The sequence below is a fragment of the Haplochromis burtoni genome, unplaced genomic scaffold (assembly GCF_018398535.1).
Source record: "Haplochromis burtoni strain Fernald_Lab_line unplaced genomic scaffold, NCSU_Asbu1 Contig_84, whole genome shotgun sequence".
Lineage (NCBI taxonomy): Eukaryota > Metazoa > Chordata > Actinopteri > Cichliformes > Cichlidae > Haplochromis > Haplochromis burtoni.
Genome location: NW_024582445.1, coordinates 255,980 through 277,775, shown reverse-complemented (window position 1 = coordinate 277,775; position 21,796 = coordinate 255,980). Strand labels below are relative to the sequence as shown.

Below are 21,796 nucleotides of genomic sequence, written 5' to 3'. Positions count from 1 at the left end.
TAAGAAAAGGACAAGCCCTTAGAGATCATCTAGGCTTGAAATTTATTGCCATGTATGGAAGGTGTTATAGAAAAAGGAACTTCTGTGTCTGTTTTTAGCCGTCTAAGATGTACCATTTACTGTAATCGATGTATTTGATCTGTAATCGACGCAAGAAAGACGCGTTAACCCTGATGTTATAAAATCATTTTCAAGTGTATTCTTAGCACGAGACGTGTGCTGATGTGATGTGGCATACTTCTTCTCCTGCGTGTGTTCTAATAAACTCATTGTTTGATTGCACTCTCCTGGGCCTCTGTTGGTTTGTTTCATTGCTCAACATTTTCGAACTCGTGACAGTTTGGTGGCCCGTACAGGGATGCTGACGCAATAAAGGTGTTTTTGGAGGTGTTCAGGGAGAACCTGGAGGCCAGGAGGTGGACAGACGATCCCGGTGGTTCGTTTGACTACAAAGGGCCCTGCTAAAAGGTAAGACACAAACCTCTTAAACTGAAATTGTGCTGTATTGGATTATAATTCTAAAATTGTAGTCAATGAATTACTGGCTGATGTTTGTCTTGAGTTTTGGGTTAAGTTAAAGTGAAACTGTATATATGGTATATTTCTGCTCACATTCTGCAACTTCTGTTGGTGCTGTGTTTCCTGGAGGAACCTAAGTTTCATCTAATCTAATGTTTCAATAAAACATATATGGTAGTATGCAAGTGATGCAAGTATTTCAGGACTCATTTCAATAGCTGGGCCCACGTCCTTATTTTAGGTTTAACAGCATTTTAGTAGGTAAAGGTGAATGGTTTGGACATGAATTGAGCTGCGGTTTGGGGAACGCCTCGAAGGATACCGGCAGCAGCTCCCGGGCCTGGCAGATCCCCATGTACTAAATAGAAGTGAAGAAGTTAAAGAATTGAAAAGGGGAGGGAGGGTAATGTAAACAAGAATGAACAGCTTGTAGAACAGGGGGAACTTATGTAGAAGAGAACCGGAAGGAGCGTTTATGGAGGCGTGGTCCTACTCCTGAAATTCCAATACTTGAAGACGATTAAGGAAGTAAAATCAGATCAGTATTTGACCACCAGAATTTTGTCATCTGTGTGGATTTGAAAACTCACTAAGATCTTAATGTTGAGAAATTTAATTTTGGGAATATTTTTTAAGTCCCCTATCTTCCTCTTTCTGCTAAGAATGATGAAACTCATTATTGTGCTCAAAGCTATGATCAAAATAAGAGAAAGTTCAATGACACCCTGGCAAGGTTTCTGTTACAACACTTTTTCCATTGGTAGTGACAGCAACTGTAATATAATAAATAATAATCTGAATATTATTTCATTTTATAGGACAGGAGAGAATAAAATATAAAATAAAAAAATGAAAAATGAAACCAATTTTTTTTTAAAAATTTGTTCCTGGATTTGATTTGATTTGTTCACCAAGTCAAATTGTCCTCAATGATGAAACACCACAAAGTGTTACAGTAAACTTTTTGGACAGATAGCATCTTAGAAACTACGTGATGTCACTCTGTAAAATCAGCTCACGCAGCGGGACAGAACAGCTTGTGCAACACAGTGTGTCTGTTGAAATAACTGCACTGTGTGAACCGCACACGTTGTTTGTTTGGTCGTTGCCTGGGGTGTACGGAAGTTGAAAGGAGGCTTTTAAATGGGATCAATAGCATCACCAAGATGTAACTGACCTGGTAAAGGGATAAATAACTAACATGAAGTTAGGTCAGACTAAATACCCAAAAGTCAAACGTTGGAGTCAGGCATTTAAGCACAAGTGAAACCGCCTCAGAGTGATTTACATACATTAAGCAACATCAAAAGAACTCTTTGTTCACCTTTGAGTCATTTTAACTTCCAAAGCTCACGTCTCTGCTTCTGAAATAAACCAGTCTTCTCCATTTAAACCTGTTCAATTTAAACTTGACCCTGCTCTTGGATGGTAGAGCAGGGTCAAGCAGCAGGTGATAAATACAAAAAAAGGGCCTCTGACCTCTGATATCTCAGAGTGTTTTTGAGCTGCAGCAGGATACAGAATTATCTCTAAAAGTAAAGCCTTTCCAGTCTTCAAGTCAGCCACGGGTTATTAGATTTTTTTATTACTGTGTGCAGTATATGACTATTCAAACAACATCATCCACATTGCTGTTCTCACCACATGCTGTAAAAGGAGGGACCGCTCTGCCACTGGGCCATCTCCCTTGACCAATGCTTATCTCCACTGACTCATATTAAAGAGGCAAATGTAAAGAAGCATTGGGCATTGATGACTAAATATGGTAAAGAAAACCTACGATCAAACAGCCTGACAGAGTCCGTCTGTACCGCTCATGCTGAAAAAAAGGCCAGTTGTTACCAGGGAAACCATGTTTGGCGAGAGTGGGAGATAAATTGCAGCAATATCTCACTAATAGTCATTTCTATTATCTGCACTGGATGTTTAGATTAACAGGTAAATAGGGGGATGTGCCAAGAGACAGCAGCTTGGAGGTAAGGTGCGCAGAGGTGATCAAACAAAACAGCAAGGAAGACGCACTGGGAGGTAAGCCACGCTGCTCATGAAAAATGCCAAGAATGGGAAGTCTGTTGCAGGAGTGAGGATTTGTGAGCTGACAAAAATTGTCACTGTGGACTTGTCCGAGTTGCTTAAATTGGTGTAAAATCTTTAGTTTCATCACAGCACTATAGAGAATAGTTAGAAAAAATAGTTCCTCTTCTCAGACACTGGACTATAAGAGCTGAGCGTCTGACACAGATATTCACTCGATGGATGTTGCCCCATAAAGGGTAAGAAACTAGTTTCATTTTAATATTCCTCCAATAGGTTGATTTATAGATTATAAAACTTTCCTTACTGCTGTCTTGACTTTCTATTTCCTTTATACGATGATGCAGGAAACAGATACAGATAGAACTGTGTTGTAAAAGTAAAGTAAAGCTTTGAGACGCTAATTTCCCTCGTGTCGTTAACTCATTAAGTTTATGAGGGTTATCATTTTCACAACATGTCCAGTATTTGTGTATACAGTAAGAACAAGGGCTGGGACTTAATGATAAAAGCACTGCTGCACTGTATTTACAACAAGGAATAAGCAATAACACAGTATTATGGTTTGTATACAAACTCGTGTGCCGGGTTAAAACACTGTCTTCTCATTAAGAGATAATACACAACCACAATAAACTCTGAAGTAGTGATGTGGAAGAAAATTAAGAAGGAATATAGAAAAAACAGAATTTCAGCATACTTTGGGATGCCTCCTACCTTTTGTTGTAGGAAAAACATTTATTGTATGAACAGCACGTTTTCAAATGAAGTGTCAATTTTATACTCATAGTTTAAAATAGTTTGCTGTGCTGTGTGGTAATCTCTTTTCATTCTCTCTTATCAGCAGAGCTCAAAGCCCTGGAGGAAACGATGAGCTGTGGTTTATTGGTGGGGACAGAAAAACCGCTCTGTCTCGTTGGGTTTGTTCCAGGACACTGAGCCAATAAGAAGCCTTCGTCTTCTGTGGTCGGTGCTGCCCCACAGATAAAACCTCCTTGTTCTGCAGTCTATTCATCCCCGGGGTCGGGGATATAATGTGACACATCTCAATTCTTGACCGAGTTGAAAGATTCACATGGAGCCCACCACGCAGCGGTGCCACACAGCACTTTGTCTCTCTGTCTACGTCATTACCTTTGTGCTGGGCTTCCCGGCCAATATATTGGCTTTCTACACTTTTTGTAAGAAAGTAAGGCAGAAACCCACCCCGATTGACATTCTGCTCCTCAACCTGACCATTTCCGACCTCCTCTTCCTCATCTTCCTGCCCTTCAAGATGCAGGAAGCAATGAACGACATGATGTGGAACATGCCCTATGCCCTCTGTCCGCTGTCTGGCTTTATCTTCTACATGACCATCTACAACAGCACCTTTTTCCTCACTGCAGTCAGTGTAGAGCGCTACTTGGGTGTGGCTTTCCCCATTCGGCACACTCTGAAGCGGCGACCTGTGTATGCTGTAGCTGCCAGCATTTTCTTCTGGATTTTCTCCACCGCCCAACTTAGTATCGTGTTTATCGTGCCCTTTATCCCCACTGAACGCCTCAACGCCTCAGCTCACCCTAGCAGCGATAGCAGAAAACAATGCTATGAGAACTTCACCGAGTCTCAGCTGAACGTCCTCCTGCCTGTGCGCCTGGAGCTTTGTGTGGTGCTTTTCTGCATCCCTTTCCTGATTTCTAGTTTTTGCTACATCAACTTCATCAGAATTCTCTCAAAGCTGCAACACATTGACCGGCGCCGGCGCATCCGAGCCATGGGCATGGCTTTGGGAACCCTGGTGGTGTTTGCTCTATGTTTTGGACCCTACAACGTCTCACACATCATTGGTTTTATAAACAAGAAAAGTCCGGCGTGGAGAGACAAGGCCCTGCTGTGCAGCACCTTCAATGCCTGTCTAGACCCTCTTATTTTCTACTTTTCTTCCTCTGCTGTGAGAGGGAATGTGGGTAGTGTGATGGAAGGGGTTAAAAGCCGTCTCCAGAGGTGCATGTCTTGTCACCTGCTCCAGGCCTTGTGTGGGGGAATTACCAAGACTGCACAAGATAAGGAACACACGCAAGAGGAGATCAATGCTATCTGAGCTGACAGAAAGGGACCTGTAAGCGGCTGCCTTTACTGTTGTCTTATTTCTTCATCCCTGGGAGCAGAAAATTAATGCCATGTTAATGTTTACACATGTGAGAAAATGACTTGGCTTTATACAGTGCAGTGTATTTTTGTTTGATGACATTCCTTTTTGGAAATGAGACAGGTAACCTTCAGTCTTCCTAAGCACGCCATGGCAATTTTGTATGCAGCGCATCGGGTAAAACCTCAGAGACAGCCTACTTTGAACTGTCACCAGGACATAACAACATTTCTCGCACAGTGTAAGAGAAGTACAGAGACCCTTAAATGCAGGCAGGTGTTGTGGAGCATCGCAGCAGAGACTGTAACAAAATGAATATCTAAGCAACAGCGTTGCACGTCATCTCTCCGCAATTGGAGATTAAATGTTCCAACCAACATCCTTAGTCGTGAACAGGATATTGCTTGCAACAATACGGTCATTATGTGTCAAGCAGTGGTGGTTGAAGAAGAAGTAGCAGAAGAAAGCGAAAATGCGTGCCATCTTTGTGCATATACAAGCATGCTGAGCAGTTCGCTTTGTAATTGTACATATGTTTGCATTTGTAATGTTTTTTGCATGATGATGGCTGTTCTTATATTTATATGGGATATATAAAGAAAGAGAGATGTATGAATGTACACATATATATGCATAACGGGGGTTGTAATAATATAATAACACATAAATAAAGCTTATTTTCATATTCAAATAAGATTATACATTTTGCATGATGTCTGACTCATGCATTATTTTGTAAAGACACCACGCCAGCAGGTGTAAACAGTGTTTGTGTGGACACACACGTGTGAGTGTAAATGACGGGAAAAGGAAGAAAGGACTGATGGAAGCAAAAGCAAACCACACAAACATTATTTTCATAAACAAACTGTACAATAATAAATTGAGTTAATTAATAACCTTAACATTGGCAGCAGACAGGTACGAGGTGATTGTGTGCGTATGAGTGAGTGGAAGAAAAGAGATAAGGACTAATTTGTTTTGGAAAGAAGGGGGATGAGAAATATGAAAAATGCCCGTAATGACCGCCTGCATCAAGTGATCAACAGTTGCCATCGGCATATCAGTGATATCATATGTAAATGTTTTTATGCACATTTTATGTATTTACACATAAAAGCAGGATGAGTAATAGAAAGCTTACTGAGCTGCCTCTTTGATTTTTGATGTCACTAATCTGATTATACTGAAGATCCATCAGCTCACTCAGCTGTTCAATGTTTATCATTTCTGCCAGTATTTGTTTTTTTTTTATTCTTGGCAGTGTGGGCAGGGCTAAATTTAAAATGAACTTCCTCCAAAGAGTGAATCAAGATCTCACCCCACACGCTGCAAACATAAACAATGCTATCACACAAGCAAGCGCTGGCATCGGCTGTAATCCTATTTAGCGAGGATTAGGCCTGCACAGAGGTTGAGCCGATCACTGTATCTGTTTGACAGGTGGATCGTGCATGAATCATTCATTTTGACAAACAGACCCCAGTGAATGACTAAGACGTGTGGGTTAACAGCCATTGACACGACGCACAAATCCAAAAATCTGCGAGTCAGCATGCCATAGGATAAAAAGTTACAGGGATGAGTCACTTGTACACATCAGCGATTACAGATTATACACTATGAAAGAGCACAGCAGAATATACATGCATACAGATGTGGTTTAAAATCTGGAGAATTTTTCACATGAAAAAGTGAGACGGACCTGTGCACATCATTCACTGATAATTGTTTTTTCTTTTCCTGATGAGTTGAATGTTGTTTGTAAAAGGTTGGTCTGATGAGAAGCGCTCAGCTGAACAGCCGGCAATCCTTTCTCCTTTTTCATTTTGTCTTTCCTGGAACACAATATTTGGTTATTGCATCACTGTTGACTTTTCCTTAATGATGTGTCATAGGTTACAGGGATAAAACAATAAGAAAATCAGCCTTGTGTGTGTGTGTGTGTGTGTGTGTGTGTGTGTGTGTGTGTGTGTGTGTGTGTGTGTGTGTGTGTGCTTATGTGTGTTTGTCAAAGGCTGAAGAATACAGTACTCACTTGGCAGATTTCATTTTCCCTTTGCCCAGATATTTCTGACTGCTGTGTGGCACACGATTGAGAAAATTGATGATCACAAAAATTAAAAACATTTTTTTAGCAACTACATGCAATTCTAGCTAAACAGAATTACTCTTACCATTCAATAAAAGACAAACGGTCGTTGCAGAGAGGAAACACATCTTTGCAATGTTCAAGTATAAAATCAGCTCATTAGGTGGGGCATCTGTAAAAAAGAAGAAGAAAATAAACACTGATTAGCACCGACTTGTCATGTTATTGAGCGTGACAGATTTAAATCAAGGAGGTCGAGCTGGCTTTGGCTGACGGACGTTCTCCTCCTCCCTGGGAGGAGAGGTGTGTAAGGATTGATTGGAGAAAATCATTAATTTGTTCAAGTATGCAGTATTGCAGGCAATCTGTTGCTTTGGAATGATCAATGTGTGACCCAGATTAAGAGTGAAGTGGTAGTGAATACTGAGCAAGTGACGGGTAGTATGTCAGGACCTGTGGTTCGTGAAGACATTGTTTATTAAAGGGATTTTTCCTATAGATCACTAAAGAAGATTAAAAAGAGATTTGGGGTATTCCAGTAAAAAAAAAGTCTGCTTTGACAAAGTAACGGGACCTGTGGTTAAAGCCCCTCTGAGCCTGTGATGAATATAAAAAAAATCTCCTGATGAATCTTTGTTTTGTAGGCAGAGCTACTGCATTACAAATATCAGACTGATAAAGTATAAGTGTGGTGTGAATGAGGGTCCAGGGATCATAGGTTTGAGCCATTTTATTCAATATTTGTCACACCACAACACACCAACCCCTGAGTCCCCGTGTTTATAACTAGGTGGGCGTGATCAAGGATGCCGTGCAGTTGCGTCCACCCTCCCTGCACGGCACCGCAGACCACGCCCCACCACAATAAGACACAGGCCTGTATACATTAAAAAAAACTAAAGCTCCTCAAACAAATTTTTAAAGTAATGACATGAGCCTGTAATTACCTTTACTGTGAGGTTATGTTTTAGCATCTATAAATGAAGCAACTGTCTCCTGGGCTAAAAAATGAAATCCACTGTGCAAGAGCTGCGGTTCCTCAACTGGCCACTTGAGGCTGGCAACAAAAGTGAAACTCACAAGCTTACTTTGACTCATCACAGGCATGAATGTCATGGTTTGAGTCTAAGGTTTTTTCTGTAACTAACACAGGGTCAAAATTATACATAAAATCTAAAATATATACATACACCCCCATTAATATTTTCTGTGACTGCCTTTGAGTCAAATATGATATAAAACTGGCTTCACTCTGGACAGTAACATGGTGTTCCAGCAGATTCCAGTTCATAGCAGGCCTGAGTGTTGGTGGTTTCTGGGTTGTTCCTGAACATCCCATCCAATTTCCTCTCATCATCTTGAATTACTGACACATCAGAATAACTGTATTCTTATGTATGCTATGTACAGCTCTTTGAACAAAAGCTCTTGGAAGTTGTTTTGAAATTTCTTCTGGAATGGACTTTTGCCTGGAAACCAACCAAGTTAAATGAAGTCTACTAATTCTCCCAAGAAGGTTGGTCAAATATCCATACAACAATTACACCAGGAGCCTGGTTGTGTCTACCAAAGGTTTCTGTTCAAAGTGCAACTTGCAAAGGGAATATTAGTGGGTGTGTATATATGCACAATAAACTTGTTCACCAAATTCTTGTTTTTTTAAAGTCATTAAAGATGCATGCTGTACAACCATTCCACCCTGGAAAAAGAACAATTCAAATAAATCATTAAAGGCCCAAACTTACCATGGCATTAATGCCCATGATGAGTGCACGTACACTTCTGACCATAAAAACAAAGACAATGTAGAATTGCCTAAAAGACTGCGACATTGGCTAATGAATTGTCCATCACGAGTCATTAACCAACCAATAAGCATGAAGTTTCACAAGATGCTGATGGTGGAAGCGCTAACCTCGTACAGATCTTCAATACGAATCTTCACAAGCCAGTATCTGATATAATAATAATGGATTGGATTTATATAGCGCTTTTCAAGGCACCCAAAGCGCTTTACAATGCCACTATTCATTCACTCTCGCATTCATACACTGGTGGAGGCAGCTACAGTTGTAGCCACAGCTGCCCTGGGGCAGACTGACAGAAGCGAGGCTGCCATATCGTGCCATCGGCCCCTCTGGCCAACACCAGTAGGCGGTAGGTGAAGTGTCTTGCCCAAGGACACAACGACCAGGACAGAGAGCCCGGGGATCGAACCGGCGACCTTCCGGTTACAGATACGCTTCCCAACCCCCTGAGCCACGGTCGCCATCATTGTAGCTATGTCCACCTTTTATACTGTCTCAAAAAATCTCATGTTAAAAAACTTTAAAACAAGCAATCAATAAATAAAATCACTGTTACAATTAAATTAGGAGTGGAAAGGGTAGAGAGGTGCATGCTGTCGCCTGTGCTAATTTCAATTACTGAGCCGGACCTCTCAACTGTGTTTGTGGCGTTGTACTGATTACCAGGTTTCTTTGCCTGCCTGCATACAGCCTATGGATACACCTTTCTAATCAAGCCTGCGTTAGTTGATAGCTGAGCATTCCACTCCGTCGTCCAAATATGGTCACTTCTGGCTCCAGAAGAACAATATGTAATAACAAAAAAACTAAAATGCTAATATAGAGGCTTCAAACAAGGGCTTCACAAACCAGAGGGTGACATTGCAGTGCTAATGTCCATCTAATAAAAACTGTGCTTTTAGCTCATTGTTTTGTTGACTGTGTGTTTTTATATGTTGTTGTTCTTTTACACATAAATCTGCTAATCCATTTTACTTTCTGCTCTTTTAGACGCTTCAGGCATAAGCTTTCAAAATCCCAGTTCTTCTACCTCAAACACTTAACAGCACAAAGCTAACAGACAGTGAGTGAACACAGTCTTTGGTTTATTGGCTAAAAAGCAGGCTGGTTTTGTCAGAACTGAAAGTACAGACATTACCGAGCCCACATTTATCAGATGTCAGAAAAATATCAAGATAAGAGCATTATGTGACATTAATAAACAATGGGCACCTGCCAGCTAATCAATAGTTTACATAAAAAGTCGACTGCATTCTCAAAAAAAAAAAAAAAAAAATCTAATTAAGGTTGTGTGAAGTGCTAACAACAGGCTGAAGCTAAAACATTTTAATTCATTCAGTAGTTTAAATTAGTTCACTTTCCTATTCTGGGTCAAAGTTAGATGAATTCAGCAGCTAGGAGCTGTGTTTGTGCTGTGACATGAGCTCTAAATCTGCTACAGCAGTGATTCATGCCCCTGACAGCCTTCTCCTTAACAAACAGTAGGTATCGTAATATTTAGAACCATCTGTCATGCTGAACCGACAGAAGAAAAAACCACATTTTTTCAGAAACAAAGATAAATAATTAAAACCTGTGGCATAAAGTCCCATTTTTCATTGGGAGGATAACAATTTGATTAAAAAAATACCAAAAGGGAATTTAAATTATATAAAAAAAGAAAATCCTACATTCATTATCTCAATAGCTGCCTTTGAGACACTTTTCTCCTGTATAAGATTAACATATTTAGGAAATTAATTAATTTTCCTGCCTTATTTACCCCAAGTGAAGGAGGCAGTCAGAGCAGTTGTCATGGCAGGGTGGTCCTGCACCCAACACGTGAAGGTTATGCCTGTTTTCAAGGACTGCTTATTTGGGAGAGAAAAAACACTGAGGAGATACATTTCCCGGCTGTGGTTGTCCATCACCTGGAGACACTTCGACTGGCGCCGAGGCTCAGAGTTCACCAACAAATCTGAAGACAGCAGGGCTTCATTGGGTGGATGTTCAGACAGGTTGCTGTGAGGCTTGTCAGCAGGAAGGGTGCAATTGGTGACTGAGAGGTGATCGATAACGGTTGCTGCGCTTTGGTAGGTCCAGGTGAGAGTGAGTCTACTGGGGTAGAAACCTCCGGTGAGACACAGGAGAGCCCATTGATCGGTGTGTGGTTCTGGGGGAATCTGGAGGTATATTTTTGGAGCAGAAGGTGGTGCTAGTAGTAAAAGAAATCGTGTATTAATAAATGCTGCAAAGGGTCTTCTATACTGCTACACTGAATCAATTACTACTACTGATGTCCAGTATTGCAGTTTGAACTGCATATAATTTGAAAGCAATGTTGCGTAGATTACTAACAACAAGTAGACTTATATCAATAACATTCTGATTTAAAAAAAATGATTCAAATCGGCAGAATAAATCTTGAATAAGAAATTAAATGAAAATGAAAAAACATGCAGTATCCATTTTTATTCGGTGGAGCCAGCATTGCAATCAGGGAATATCAAAAGGAAGCTTTCTTCCGCATGAAGGATTTCCACATAATAATTTGGCCATCCCTCCCTGCCTTGTTTTCTGGGGAGTTTCAATTCCCTGGGCAAGATCGATACAAGGCACTGCGTATGGTGCCGGGGTGATTATTTCTAGATCTGTCATGAAACTGCTCAGGCAAAAAGATGAACTCTGAGGGAATTTCACATGACTTGAATTTTTATAGATTGAGCCCTTACGTTCGTTTTATGGTGATACATGTTTTTTGCCGGTGCTTGTATCGAGCTGCCTCGTACTGAACGTCGTGGCTCCGGTGTACAAAAGATACAAATGAGACATAATTACCAGCATGGCAACATCACCCGGGCGGAGCGGTCCTAATAAATTGTGGGCATGTTCATTTCTGAAACCAGCGATTTGTTTCTTACCCAAGACGACCAGCTTGGTGCCGTTGCCCCATTCTGGGTCCTTCTTCAGGACGTTCACCTCGCAGTAATACCACCCAGAATCCTGAATTGTAGTGTTAGTGATCACCAGGGAGGAAGTTTGATTCTTCGCCACAACGATTTGCCTGGATGAGTTTGAGATGAGCTGCTGTTCTGACTTGAACCACTGAACTCCATACTTTAGGGATTCAACTTTGAAATGACAGGACAGAGTTGCCGTCTCACCCCGCATCACACTGAGGGATGGAGGATGCTGCCTAACCCTCAGTCCCTCCGGGGTCGCTGTCAGCGCTAAAGACAGAGCCATTAATACAATGTGTCATACAAGCAACTTTTTAAAAAGTGCAGATCAGACCTCTGGGTCAACTACAAATACTTTAAAATGTGTGTTTAGTATGCCTGGGTGACAGCTGGGAGTGAGATATGCCAGACAGAGAAGATCAGACATAAAGCTCAAACAAACAGTGACTTTACTTAGTTTAGTGAAGTTTTTATAACACGCAACTTATTAAATGGCTTCCACTGAGAAAAACAAAAGACAATAGAAAAAAAACACTTCTGCAGAAACACTCAAACACAAAGGGTCTCACCAGCTTTGAAGAGATTTATTTGTAGCAGCTGCTTATATAGCCAAGTGTGAGCAGCGATCATTAAGTTTAATGATGAAATACAAGAAATACAAGCGATAAGATAAGCGGTAAAACACTCAACAGTAGAGCTGTAAAAAAAATCAGCAACCACAAAAATCCTACTCTACAAAATTTTATCACATTATTTATATTAATTACTTTTAGCAGGAAGGTTTTGTGATTGGCTGCTTGTGTCTGTTTGTTATTTAGAGAGTTAGAAGTGGAGTCTAGTAGTAGCTAAGCAAGACAGTGCAAGGTTGGGCATTTCAAGCTACACCTTCATAAACTCACGTCAGCTTGAAATATTAGAAATTGTGAGACGTCCACTTGATGTCCTTGACAAAATATTGCAAACTAATTCAGTTCTAAATGCTCTTCTGGATCCAGGGCCTTGGTTTATGCATAGGATGGAAGGATTTCTCACACTTGTAGCAGCTTTTATAATCAATTATTATAATGTCTCATCAAAAATATTGACGATTACTAATGAACACTGTCACGGGTGTTAAAATGTCTAAAAAGTAAATGATTATAATATATTCCTGGTTAAACAAAACCGAATGTGCATGCGTAACAGGATAAAGGAGCTATAAAAAGATATAACAATAACACATTTTCTAACACAACAGACACATGTTCAGACTGACCTGGTACTTGGTGTGCCAGCAAAAGAAAAAAGCACAGCTGAGGCCATTTTGCCATGCTGCTGTTGTTCCCTGTTAAACTTGAGTGGTGAAATTATTTCTCAGGCACTCTTAAAGTCTGAAGGCTCGGTGAGCATTAAAATTTGATGGTGTCAGCTTTCTTTCTTTTTTCTTTTGTTTTGCACTCTATGGTTAGAGGTGATAGTTCATTAATAGGTCATGCTTCAACACAAACCTGATCTCAGACACTGCTGGGGTGAAAAACTACATATGTCAGTGTCTTGGCAAACAAACAGGCACTTTGTCTGCACGTTGACAGGAAAGTGCAACGCTAAGCAATCTATCGTTAGTCTACAGGTTTCTCACACAGTATTTCTACAGCTCTCTAAAATATGTGTGTCAGTATTGAAGGATAAAAAAGAAAAGAAATCCAACAGCACGTTGTAACCTGCATGTGAAGGTAACGAGCATGAGATTTCAGTCATGCAACAAATTTTCCCCTCTTGTCGAGGGCTTGAAGCGCACTAATATGTGTGTTATTACTCTTGTTTTGATTTTGTTTTTTGACTTTTTCCTCATGCGGCAGCTGATAAAAATGAATTTCCTCAGTGCTCTAATGAGCAGCAGTGTAATGAATTCATATCTGTGTCCTCTGAGGGAAGGAAACATGTAATGCTAGGTGAAATAATCATCATTAAAGCTGGAAAAGGGAGAGTTCAAAATATAAGTTCAAGCAGAGGGGAAAGGGCCTGCTTAAAACTTAATTAACCTAATCGAAATGTTAGAGGGTCAACTCTAAAAACACCATCATTACAGCAACTTAAAGGAGCATTGCTTTGCTTTTCGTAAGTAAAGGAACATCAGAAATTGCAATGCATATGATTTGACTTTCAAATTAGACAGCCCAGCTCAGACAGCGACTTCGAAAGGCAGAAAGTTGGTGAGAAACTGCTTATTACTCAGTGATGCTCAACGCTGCACATTGTAAAAACTTGAACATATTAGTCAAAGTGTCACCTTTGAGCTCCTACAGTTGATGAATGAGCTCACTTCTATAATATATGCACTTTATACTTAGTTAGTGACTTATTTAATGTATTAGATTGCCAATTCTAAATTCTAATACTGGCTTCACCAACTCTTTCTTTAAAAAGAAAAACTGACAAAAACTAAGCAGAAACTATATATGCATTTTTAAGCATAGAGTTACATGAAAACATACTGGATACATGTTGAATACAACTTGATGGTTTTCCTCGCTGAAAAGATCAAAGGGAATGGTGCTTATATTGCTTTTTGAAAAGTAATTAGAACAGATTAGAGCCCCAACGCTATTATCATTTTTTTTTTTGATAATTCATTACTGAATATGTTAAGCTGCGTTCACATTGAAGATAAGAGCCTCAGATGATTGTCATTGACAAAGGGAGGACAAGTGAAGAGTTTCCACCTGTGCATAAGTCTCTAATTTGTAGCTGCAAAATAGAAATTCCCTCCAACCACACTGCGACAGCCATAATTTCCATATTAATGGCTGGTAATTGCTACAGACCATTAAGTTATTACTCACTAATAACATTTGTATAATTTGCGGGAAAATGTGTCCCATCTAACCAGATATTCAGATAGCTTACTAAAAATAAACAAACAAACAAATAAAAAGGCCTCTGAGACAAACCTGCAAACGCAACAAAAACAGATGCTTCATACTCAGCAGGAAGAAAAAAAGCAAGCTGAAGCAAAACTTGTCTGACCTCACCTCCTTTCTAACCACAGGGGCCGACAGAGAGCCCCGCTTCCGGCGACAAACCACACACAAAAAGTTCTGTTAAAAACAAAAATGATTTTTATTTATTTATTTTTTATCTCCCTCCACTTGATATCATTTTTAACTCCACTTCATGGATTTTGAAAAAAAAAATAGAAGGAAAGAAATACAAAAATAAATAAAAGCAGAAGAAAGGGAAAAGAAAAAAGACAACTTCAGCAAGTAAACGAATCAAAAAGAAGTATAATCATCGCTTCACAGCACTGAACATCTGTCAGGGTGGAAGACAAATGTTTTGTTCTTTTCATTCTGTCTCGTGTCCTTACATTGATAAGATCATGAAAAATGTAAGACACACTTGTAATTCAGGTGTGTAATCTGAACGAACCAAACAACCTGCCCTGTGGAGCTAAGAGAACGCACGTATACACACACAGATGCAGACATGCTGCATACTACTCGCGAAGGCTCTTAAATTACTCATGCTCACCGTGGAGTACAATGCACACTTGAACACTGACACTTGGGACACTTACATACACACACACACACACACCATTTATTTCAACAACAGCAGAGTGGGCAAACCTGGAGCACTGAGGGGTGGGAGAGCATTTCTAGAGGTTATCGCCACACAAAAAGAAATGAGGAAAGCAAGATTAAAAGAAACTGAGAGTCTGCAGAGAGAAAAAGAAGGCGAGATGGGTTCCACATTTGACACTAACCCAAGTGTGGTCATTCCTGCAATTATACACGGTGGACTCTCCAGGTAAAAGTTGTGATTACTTTCTAAATGAGACACTTTTCCATTACATTGCAGGGAAGGTTCCTGCAGTCTGAACGCTGTTATTTCCCTCTTGATGCACATAGCACTTGACCAGTGCCAACAATATATCATGCCGCGTATGCCAGCCTGTAGCTCATCTTACACAAAACGCTCGTGTATGGTGCATCTGTAACTTCACCACAGTCTGGTGTCCCCTCTGTTTCATAACTGCAGTATAAATCAGTACAAAAACACCAGTTGGTGCTGTCACTTGTGAAAGAAATCCAAGTTTCCCCTGTCAGTTCTCAGCACCACAACCAATATTTACCCCTCGGTTGACTGACAAGGAAAATGCCAGGCGTGGGATGGTAATTCAGAGAGGCCAAGTAATGGGACTCTTTCTATGCTGGAGATGGGAGGTGGGCGACTTAATGACTAGGGGAGACATGGTGGGCGAGATGCCTCAATTGTGTTGCACAGTCCATGCGAATGTTGCTTTTGCTCAGCTGGCGGAGTGCAGCATGCTGTTAATTAGCCAGACGCTCCAGTTCTTAGAGGTGAGTGATTGACAAGGCTCCATCTGTGGCCACAGAGAGGAAGAGGGCAAACTGATCACTCTGTGGCCCAACATCTTCGCCACAAGCTGAGGTTTAAATATAAACAAAACACCTAACACTCACTCACTCACTCACTCACTCACTCACTCACTCTCTCACTCTATCTATCTATCTATCTATCTATCTATCTATCTATCTATCTATCTATCTCATGCTTTCACTTACCAATCCTGTGTACCAAGCTGTATACCAATGCATTTATTGGCTGTGCTAATGGAAAAGTACTAGGCCCTAATAGACTTGCAACATTGACTTTGCCCATGAGAACTGAATGAGCCTGTAGATATTTGGTAAACAATGGATAATTAGGATAATATACTGGAATTCGGCGTGCTTTGGAGTAAAGGACATGAGCAGGGGATTTAGCACAATGAAAATCTTTCATATATAATTGTTAGTCTGTATAGCGTATCCCTCTGGTGCACTGACTCTAGTGTTGTCATGCCGTCAGTTTGTCACATTATCAAATTACAGCACACATAATGTCTTATTATTGTATTGCACACAACGACACCTTATAAGTGTGTATTATTATTACATATGCCTCTAGATATGGCTGCTAACACTGGCAACTGCAAAATCTCCATGTTATATCTCATCATTACTAATAAAATACAGCAGCACTGCTGCACCCAATAAATTACACGTACAGCGTAGGAAGGCTCATTTTTTACAGTTTACAGTATTTTAGGTGAAAAAAAAGAAACAACAAATACCATCTTGGATAGACATGAAAAGAAAAACAAATGATTAATTCTTCATTCCCCAGATCTGAACCGCAGCCCTGAACACATAGTTTACTGAGCTGACATTACAACTTGCGCAAATAGTTTCAGAGACGGGCTTAAAATCAATGTGCAATTAGGGGTGTCTTGTATCAGGCATGATAAATTATGCTCTCTGTTCTAAGGCTGGTCTATAGACACTTGATCAATCCAGCTTCTGGGGACCTGGTAAGGCAAGCCAGGGAGAAATTGCTCTATTCCAAAGCCATTCAGTCGAATGTATTGATTAACCATTGCGTTCTGAATTGAAAGTCTGTCCGGGATCTGTGCTATGTAGCGAGGGTGTTTGCAGAAAGGCTGCAGCTGAAACAAAGAAAGAGGTACCTGCACACCTTATTAAGGCTAACATTTATTTCACTATTCAGTCTTGAAGTACAATTATGATTTTAATATTTCACTGCAACATTTCAGGAGTGATGTGCAGTATCTGTCCTTACACCCCAGCTTGGTGCTTAATTACCTGAATCCTTTTAGCAAACAGCACAGTGCTTTGAAATGTACTTCAAAGTCATTTTTAAATCCCCTGCTCTTAAAACAAATTTATAACTCTGTAAAAAAAACTGATGAAAAAAACAACACAACTACAAACATAAAATCCATCAGATAAGATACTACTATATAATATACTGTAAAATGGCAGTAGTTGCTAGTTCTGTGAGATGAGGTTTGTGAGAACAGTTTGATGGCGCCACATTAAATAAAAAAAAGATTCTGTAAACAGATCATCACAACCTTCAGCTACAGGAGCCAATCAACACTTTCTCATCAGGGTGCAGTGAATGTAATTAGGGGCTCAGGAAACGTCTTGTTTATATCACTGTAAACTCATTGAACCCCAGTTGGGTGTTATTTATCCACTTGAAGTAGGCCAGGCTGTGTTTGTGATGAAGGCTATGTTAATTCTATTCATATTACATAGTGCAACCATAAATAGTGTGGTACACCTTCCCCTGGGAAAGACCACAGCTCTCATATTTGGAAATGCAATATGAGTGCCTGTCTGTCTTCTTTCCCTAAATGGAGAGCTCACTGTCTGGTTAGTGTCATCCCATCTCCCTCTGGCTCTCAGCTTTTGGATTTACATTGTCAGGCTATCCTCCCACTGGTCCATGAGACCGGGTGCTCTCCCAACAGCCTCCTCATCCACCCTCAGATTGTTGCACCCAGGGGATCTGCTGTGTTCTTACTAACACCCTCTCCTTCTGCCACACTACAAGTGGGACTTGTTTACAGTACTGTGCAAAGGTTTTAACAGATGTGCTTTAGATGTTCTGATTGTTATCCATCACATACCAATCAGGATGGCTTCAGATGCAGCCAGAGTCGGAGAAAATCCCGTAAGAAAAGCTGTGACTCCCGCCGATTGCACATTTCAATGAGGTTACACAAAACGACAGCAGACACACAGGCCACAGTTCATTTGATGTTAAGAACACTGCAAAAAGCGTGAACTGGTAGAGCAACTGATGGGTCTTAAAAGCACACAGTGGTCTCGTGAAATATTCACTGTTTTTTTTAGTAATTTCTAGTAACTAAAATTTGTATGATCAATAGAACACTTAAAACCTTTGCACAGCACCGCACATACATCATGAGGCATGGAATCGTGTGCTTTTGCAGATTGTTTTTATACACATTCTCACATTCAGTTTAACCCACTCCACGGCAGGTGATATTCCCCGATTTCCCCCGCGTTTACCCTTTACCCACAGACCTCAACAAAACAGACTATTTGCTTGTTTTTCTTTTTCTTTCTTTTTTTTTTTTCAAAATCCATCCACACACAAATATTGACGTGCTTTTTCAAACCCACACTGAGAAACATGACAGTATGTTATTTTTTATCCACTTTTTTTTTTCTTCTGTTTCTTTGTTTTTTTTTTTTATGTTTTTCTTTTTTCTTCATCAAGGACAGATTATGTACATAGAGATGTTATACGCCACTGAAAAATCCAGCGGAACGCTTACATGGAACAAAAAAAACCGGTAAGAGATAAAACTAAAAACAAAAGCATAAGAGGCATGTAGATAGTGACAGGAGACAGGAAAAAATAAGAAACACTGACCAAATGACCTGCTCTTGTGCTTGAAATGGAACCCGTCGTTGTTTATGAAGCAACAAGATGCATGCACAACGGGCGTTTTGTCACGCAGACGACCCAAATACATTGCAGCGGGCAAGACTTTCGAGAACAACATGTATTGTAATGTTTTAGAATAAGGGCCATTTAAACAGAGCTTCACAATCATTTCAGAGTACTGTACACAATAAAAGTACAACAACAGACTTATTTGATTTACCTTGTTAATGGCAGATTTTCAGATATTACACCACAGCTTTAACCATGACTGACATCTCTTGCACAGTAGAATTAGGGGTTATTGCTGGCTTGAACCAAAAAATTTGAGTAAAATAACAAATAAATAAAAGAAAAAAAACCACACACATTCAGACATTTGATTCAATATCGAGTAATTCCTCTTTCATGTCGGTGTAGTCAGGGCTCAGCCAGGGAGATGTTCAGGCTCGTTATGGCAAATTTGCATATAGTCTCTGCATGTGAGTGGAACAGTGCTTTAGGAGAGAAAAGGGCTCTGCCATATTGAAATATATGCCTTCCTCCCACTGTTTGTGCCGTGTGGGGGAAGTGGCTGGATAATTGTGCCATGGGGGTTTGGTAGTGCCCGTGCCTGCATGTCACAGGTACACAGTGGATGGAGTACTGGTGCACCAAGGTGAGGTTGTCCTTGAAGAGGATTCCTGTCAGTTGCAGGGCTGAGCTTGATTTATAGGGGCCATAACTGGGTGGCAGGAAGGACAGGTGGAGCCCGGACTCCTTCACTTAGCCAGCCACAGGTAATGGCTAATTACATCTTTATCTCAGTGCGGTCTGGCAGAACTAGGAATGACTTACAGCCATGACCAGAGGATGACATTTATCTAGCTGGTCAAAACAGAGAAAGACACACTATGATAAGTGGAGGGATGTGCAGTAAATGTGTGTGTGAGATGCAGCTAACAGCATGACAAAAAGAGTCAAATACATAAACTGTTACAAATTATAAATTACATTATCATTCATAGCTTCTGGAGCTGGTTGAAATGATCCCTCAGAGTGTTTCAAATGTGTCTTTAAAAAGCTTGTCATGGTAAAATAGAGCACGTCACTTTGAAAACTTTACACCTTTTTTTTGTAGTTTTGTTTTTTCGTTGTACTTGTTCAATGTGTGTGAGTAAAGTACAAAAGAACTCTTTTTTCCCCACGCATGACTCTTTACCATCAGATTTTGTTCGTTTTTTTTTTCTCACATGGAATTACTATTCATAGTTATTCAAATACTTATTAACATCATCATCGTCATCATCTGTAGTATTATTAACACCAAAAAAGTAAAAGCAGGTAACCTTGCAGAGAAAAACAGACACAGTGCAGGGAAGGAGGGAGAGGAAGGGGAGGAGGGAGGGAAGGAAGGGAGTGTAGAGGGAGTATGGACTCACAACAGGAACATCTCTAACCGGTACATGCTATCAACAAGCGACAAAGAGGATGGAGCCTCAGCTTTTGAAACAGAAGATATTGTTGTCAGTGGACAGTCTCTTGCTGCTTCAGAACACTGGAGCGTAGTCGAGGCTTCTGGGAGATGTTGTTCTTCCCGAGGCAACTTGAAGTCGCCAGCATGGCCTCTGTACTGCATATATTTACACTGGGTGGGAAGCGTAGGGAGGGAGGGAGGGAGGAGGAGACATAGAGCAGAGAACACTACAGCGATGCGAGGGGGGACTAGACAGAGCACGCTGAACAGAGGGGTAGTCGGGTAGCTAAAAAGGTTTGGGTAGTGAGCGAGTCTACATGCGAAACCTTAATATAAACTCCCCAAATTACATAGAGGGGTAGTTAAGACTGACGCCATCACCACCCAGCCGTTTTTTTAAAATACATTTTGACATCATTCATAGCAGTTTTTCTGCTACACAGTTAAAAATCAAAAAAACATACGTATGTGTGTGTGAGTATGTAAGGTGTGAGATCAAAGGGTGACAATTCACACAGCCACCAACTGGACAATTTTTAAAAAGGGCACATGACCGCCAGTGCCATATCATAATGCATCATTATCATCATATAATTTCATTAAATATCCACCGTAACATTGTGATTTCACGTATAATTTCCATAAGGCAAACATTGTAGGTCAGTCAATAGTCTATGTATTATATTACATAAATGATCTTCCGCTTGTTAGATAATCTATTTTGTTGTTGATCACTAACACAATTATCTTTAATATACACTCTCTATTAACATCAGCCCAGTGGTAATAATGGGAAAAACAAAGAGGCTCAGTACCAAGTCAGAGAAATCTGCAAGGCATTCTGGGAAACAAAAGGAAAGACTGTACGTGTGTGAGGGAAAGAGTGAGAGAAAGAGATAATGAGTGTGAGCTGACCTTAAAATTCAATTGAGGGCGCTGGGTGGGGGTGGGGGATTGGGCGGGTGGGGTGAGGTGATGGGGGGAGTTTTGTGTTTGATGCAATGATTCAATGGCTCCTGGAATAATGCATATTCTTTTTGTTCACAGTGATGGGTTCGCAATTAAAGAATTTCATTTCCGTTTTCCTTCCGTTGAGTGGGAGAGAGGGCGGGGAGGGAGAGGTGGGGTGCTCAGGGACGTTTCCAGGTGGAGTTTGATCATTACACCTTCAGCAGAAGAGCAGCAGAGAGGGAAACCCAAACGCACACGATGACACTTATCCCTGCGTGTAAACCGGTCCCTCGCCCCTGTAGGGCCCCCGGTCCTGGACAGAGAGAATGGAAAGAAGAGGAGAGGGGAGCACAGGGGGGCAGCGGGGAAACGCATTGTTAAAAACACAAAGAACGCTACAACCACCGGTATAAATGAGGCGTCTATTTCTGTGACAGCCTGTATAAATTTTTAAACATATTACAGTTAATTAACAGAATTAATTCTGATACTCTGGCATAATTACTGTAAACAATGTGTTTTACATTAGGGAAATGGTGTTTCTTGAAATATGAACTACATTTCCTATTTTCTAAGTGGTAGGAAAACGCGCGGGGGGGG

General features: G+C 40.6%; 2 protein-coding genes across 4 annotated transcripts in view; one reads left to right on the top strand and one right to left on the bottom strand.

The window, feature by feature from the left end:
- The first annotated feature begins 239 nt into the window (after positions 1 to 239).
- On the top strand, positions 240 to 7,852 carry LOC102288543 (free fatty acid receptor 2). 3 transcript variants are annotated; one of them, XM_042222337.1, is made up of 2 exons: positions 240 to 468; positions 3,398 to 7,852. In XM_042222337.1, the coding sequence occupies exon 2, from the start codon at positions 3,629 to 3,631 to the stop codon at positions 4,634 to 4,636; it is 1,008 nt and encodes a 335-aa protein (XP_042078271.1). In that variant the 5' UTR covers positions 240 to 468; positions 3,398 to 3,628; the 3' UTR covers positions 4,637 to 7,852. The 3 variants fall into 3 exon arrangements, with proteins under 3 accessions (XP_042078271.1, XP_005925581.1, XP_042078270.1); XM_005925519.3 differs by lacking the exon at positions 240 to 468 and adding an exon at positions 1,060 to 2,792 and having other exon boundaries at positions 3,401 to 7,852; XM_042222336.1 differs by lacking the exon at positions 240 to 468 and adding an exon at positions 1,060 to 2,792.
- A 6,746-nt stretch (positions 7,853 to 14,598) lies between these two features.
- Positions 14,599 to 21,796, bottom strand: part of iglon5 (IgLON family member 5) — a 109,885-nt gene continuing 102,687 nt past the window's right edge. The window contains exon 8 of the mRNA XM_005925517.2: positions 14,599 to 21,509. Coding sequence (XP_005925579.1) covers positions 21,406 to 21,509 — 104 coding nt within the window. The 3' untranslated portion in view covers positions 14,599 to 21,405. The remainder of the gene's footprint in view (positions 21,510 to 21,796) is intronic.

Coding starts and splice junctions, on each gene's coding strand:
- LOC102288543 (XM_042222337.1), top strand. CDS start 3,629: ATGGAGCCCACCACGCAGCGGTGCCACACAGCACTTTGTCTCTCTGTC.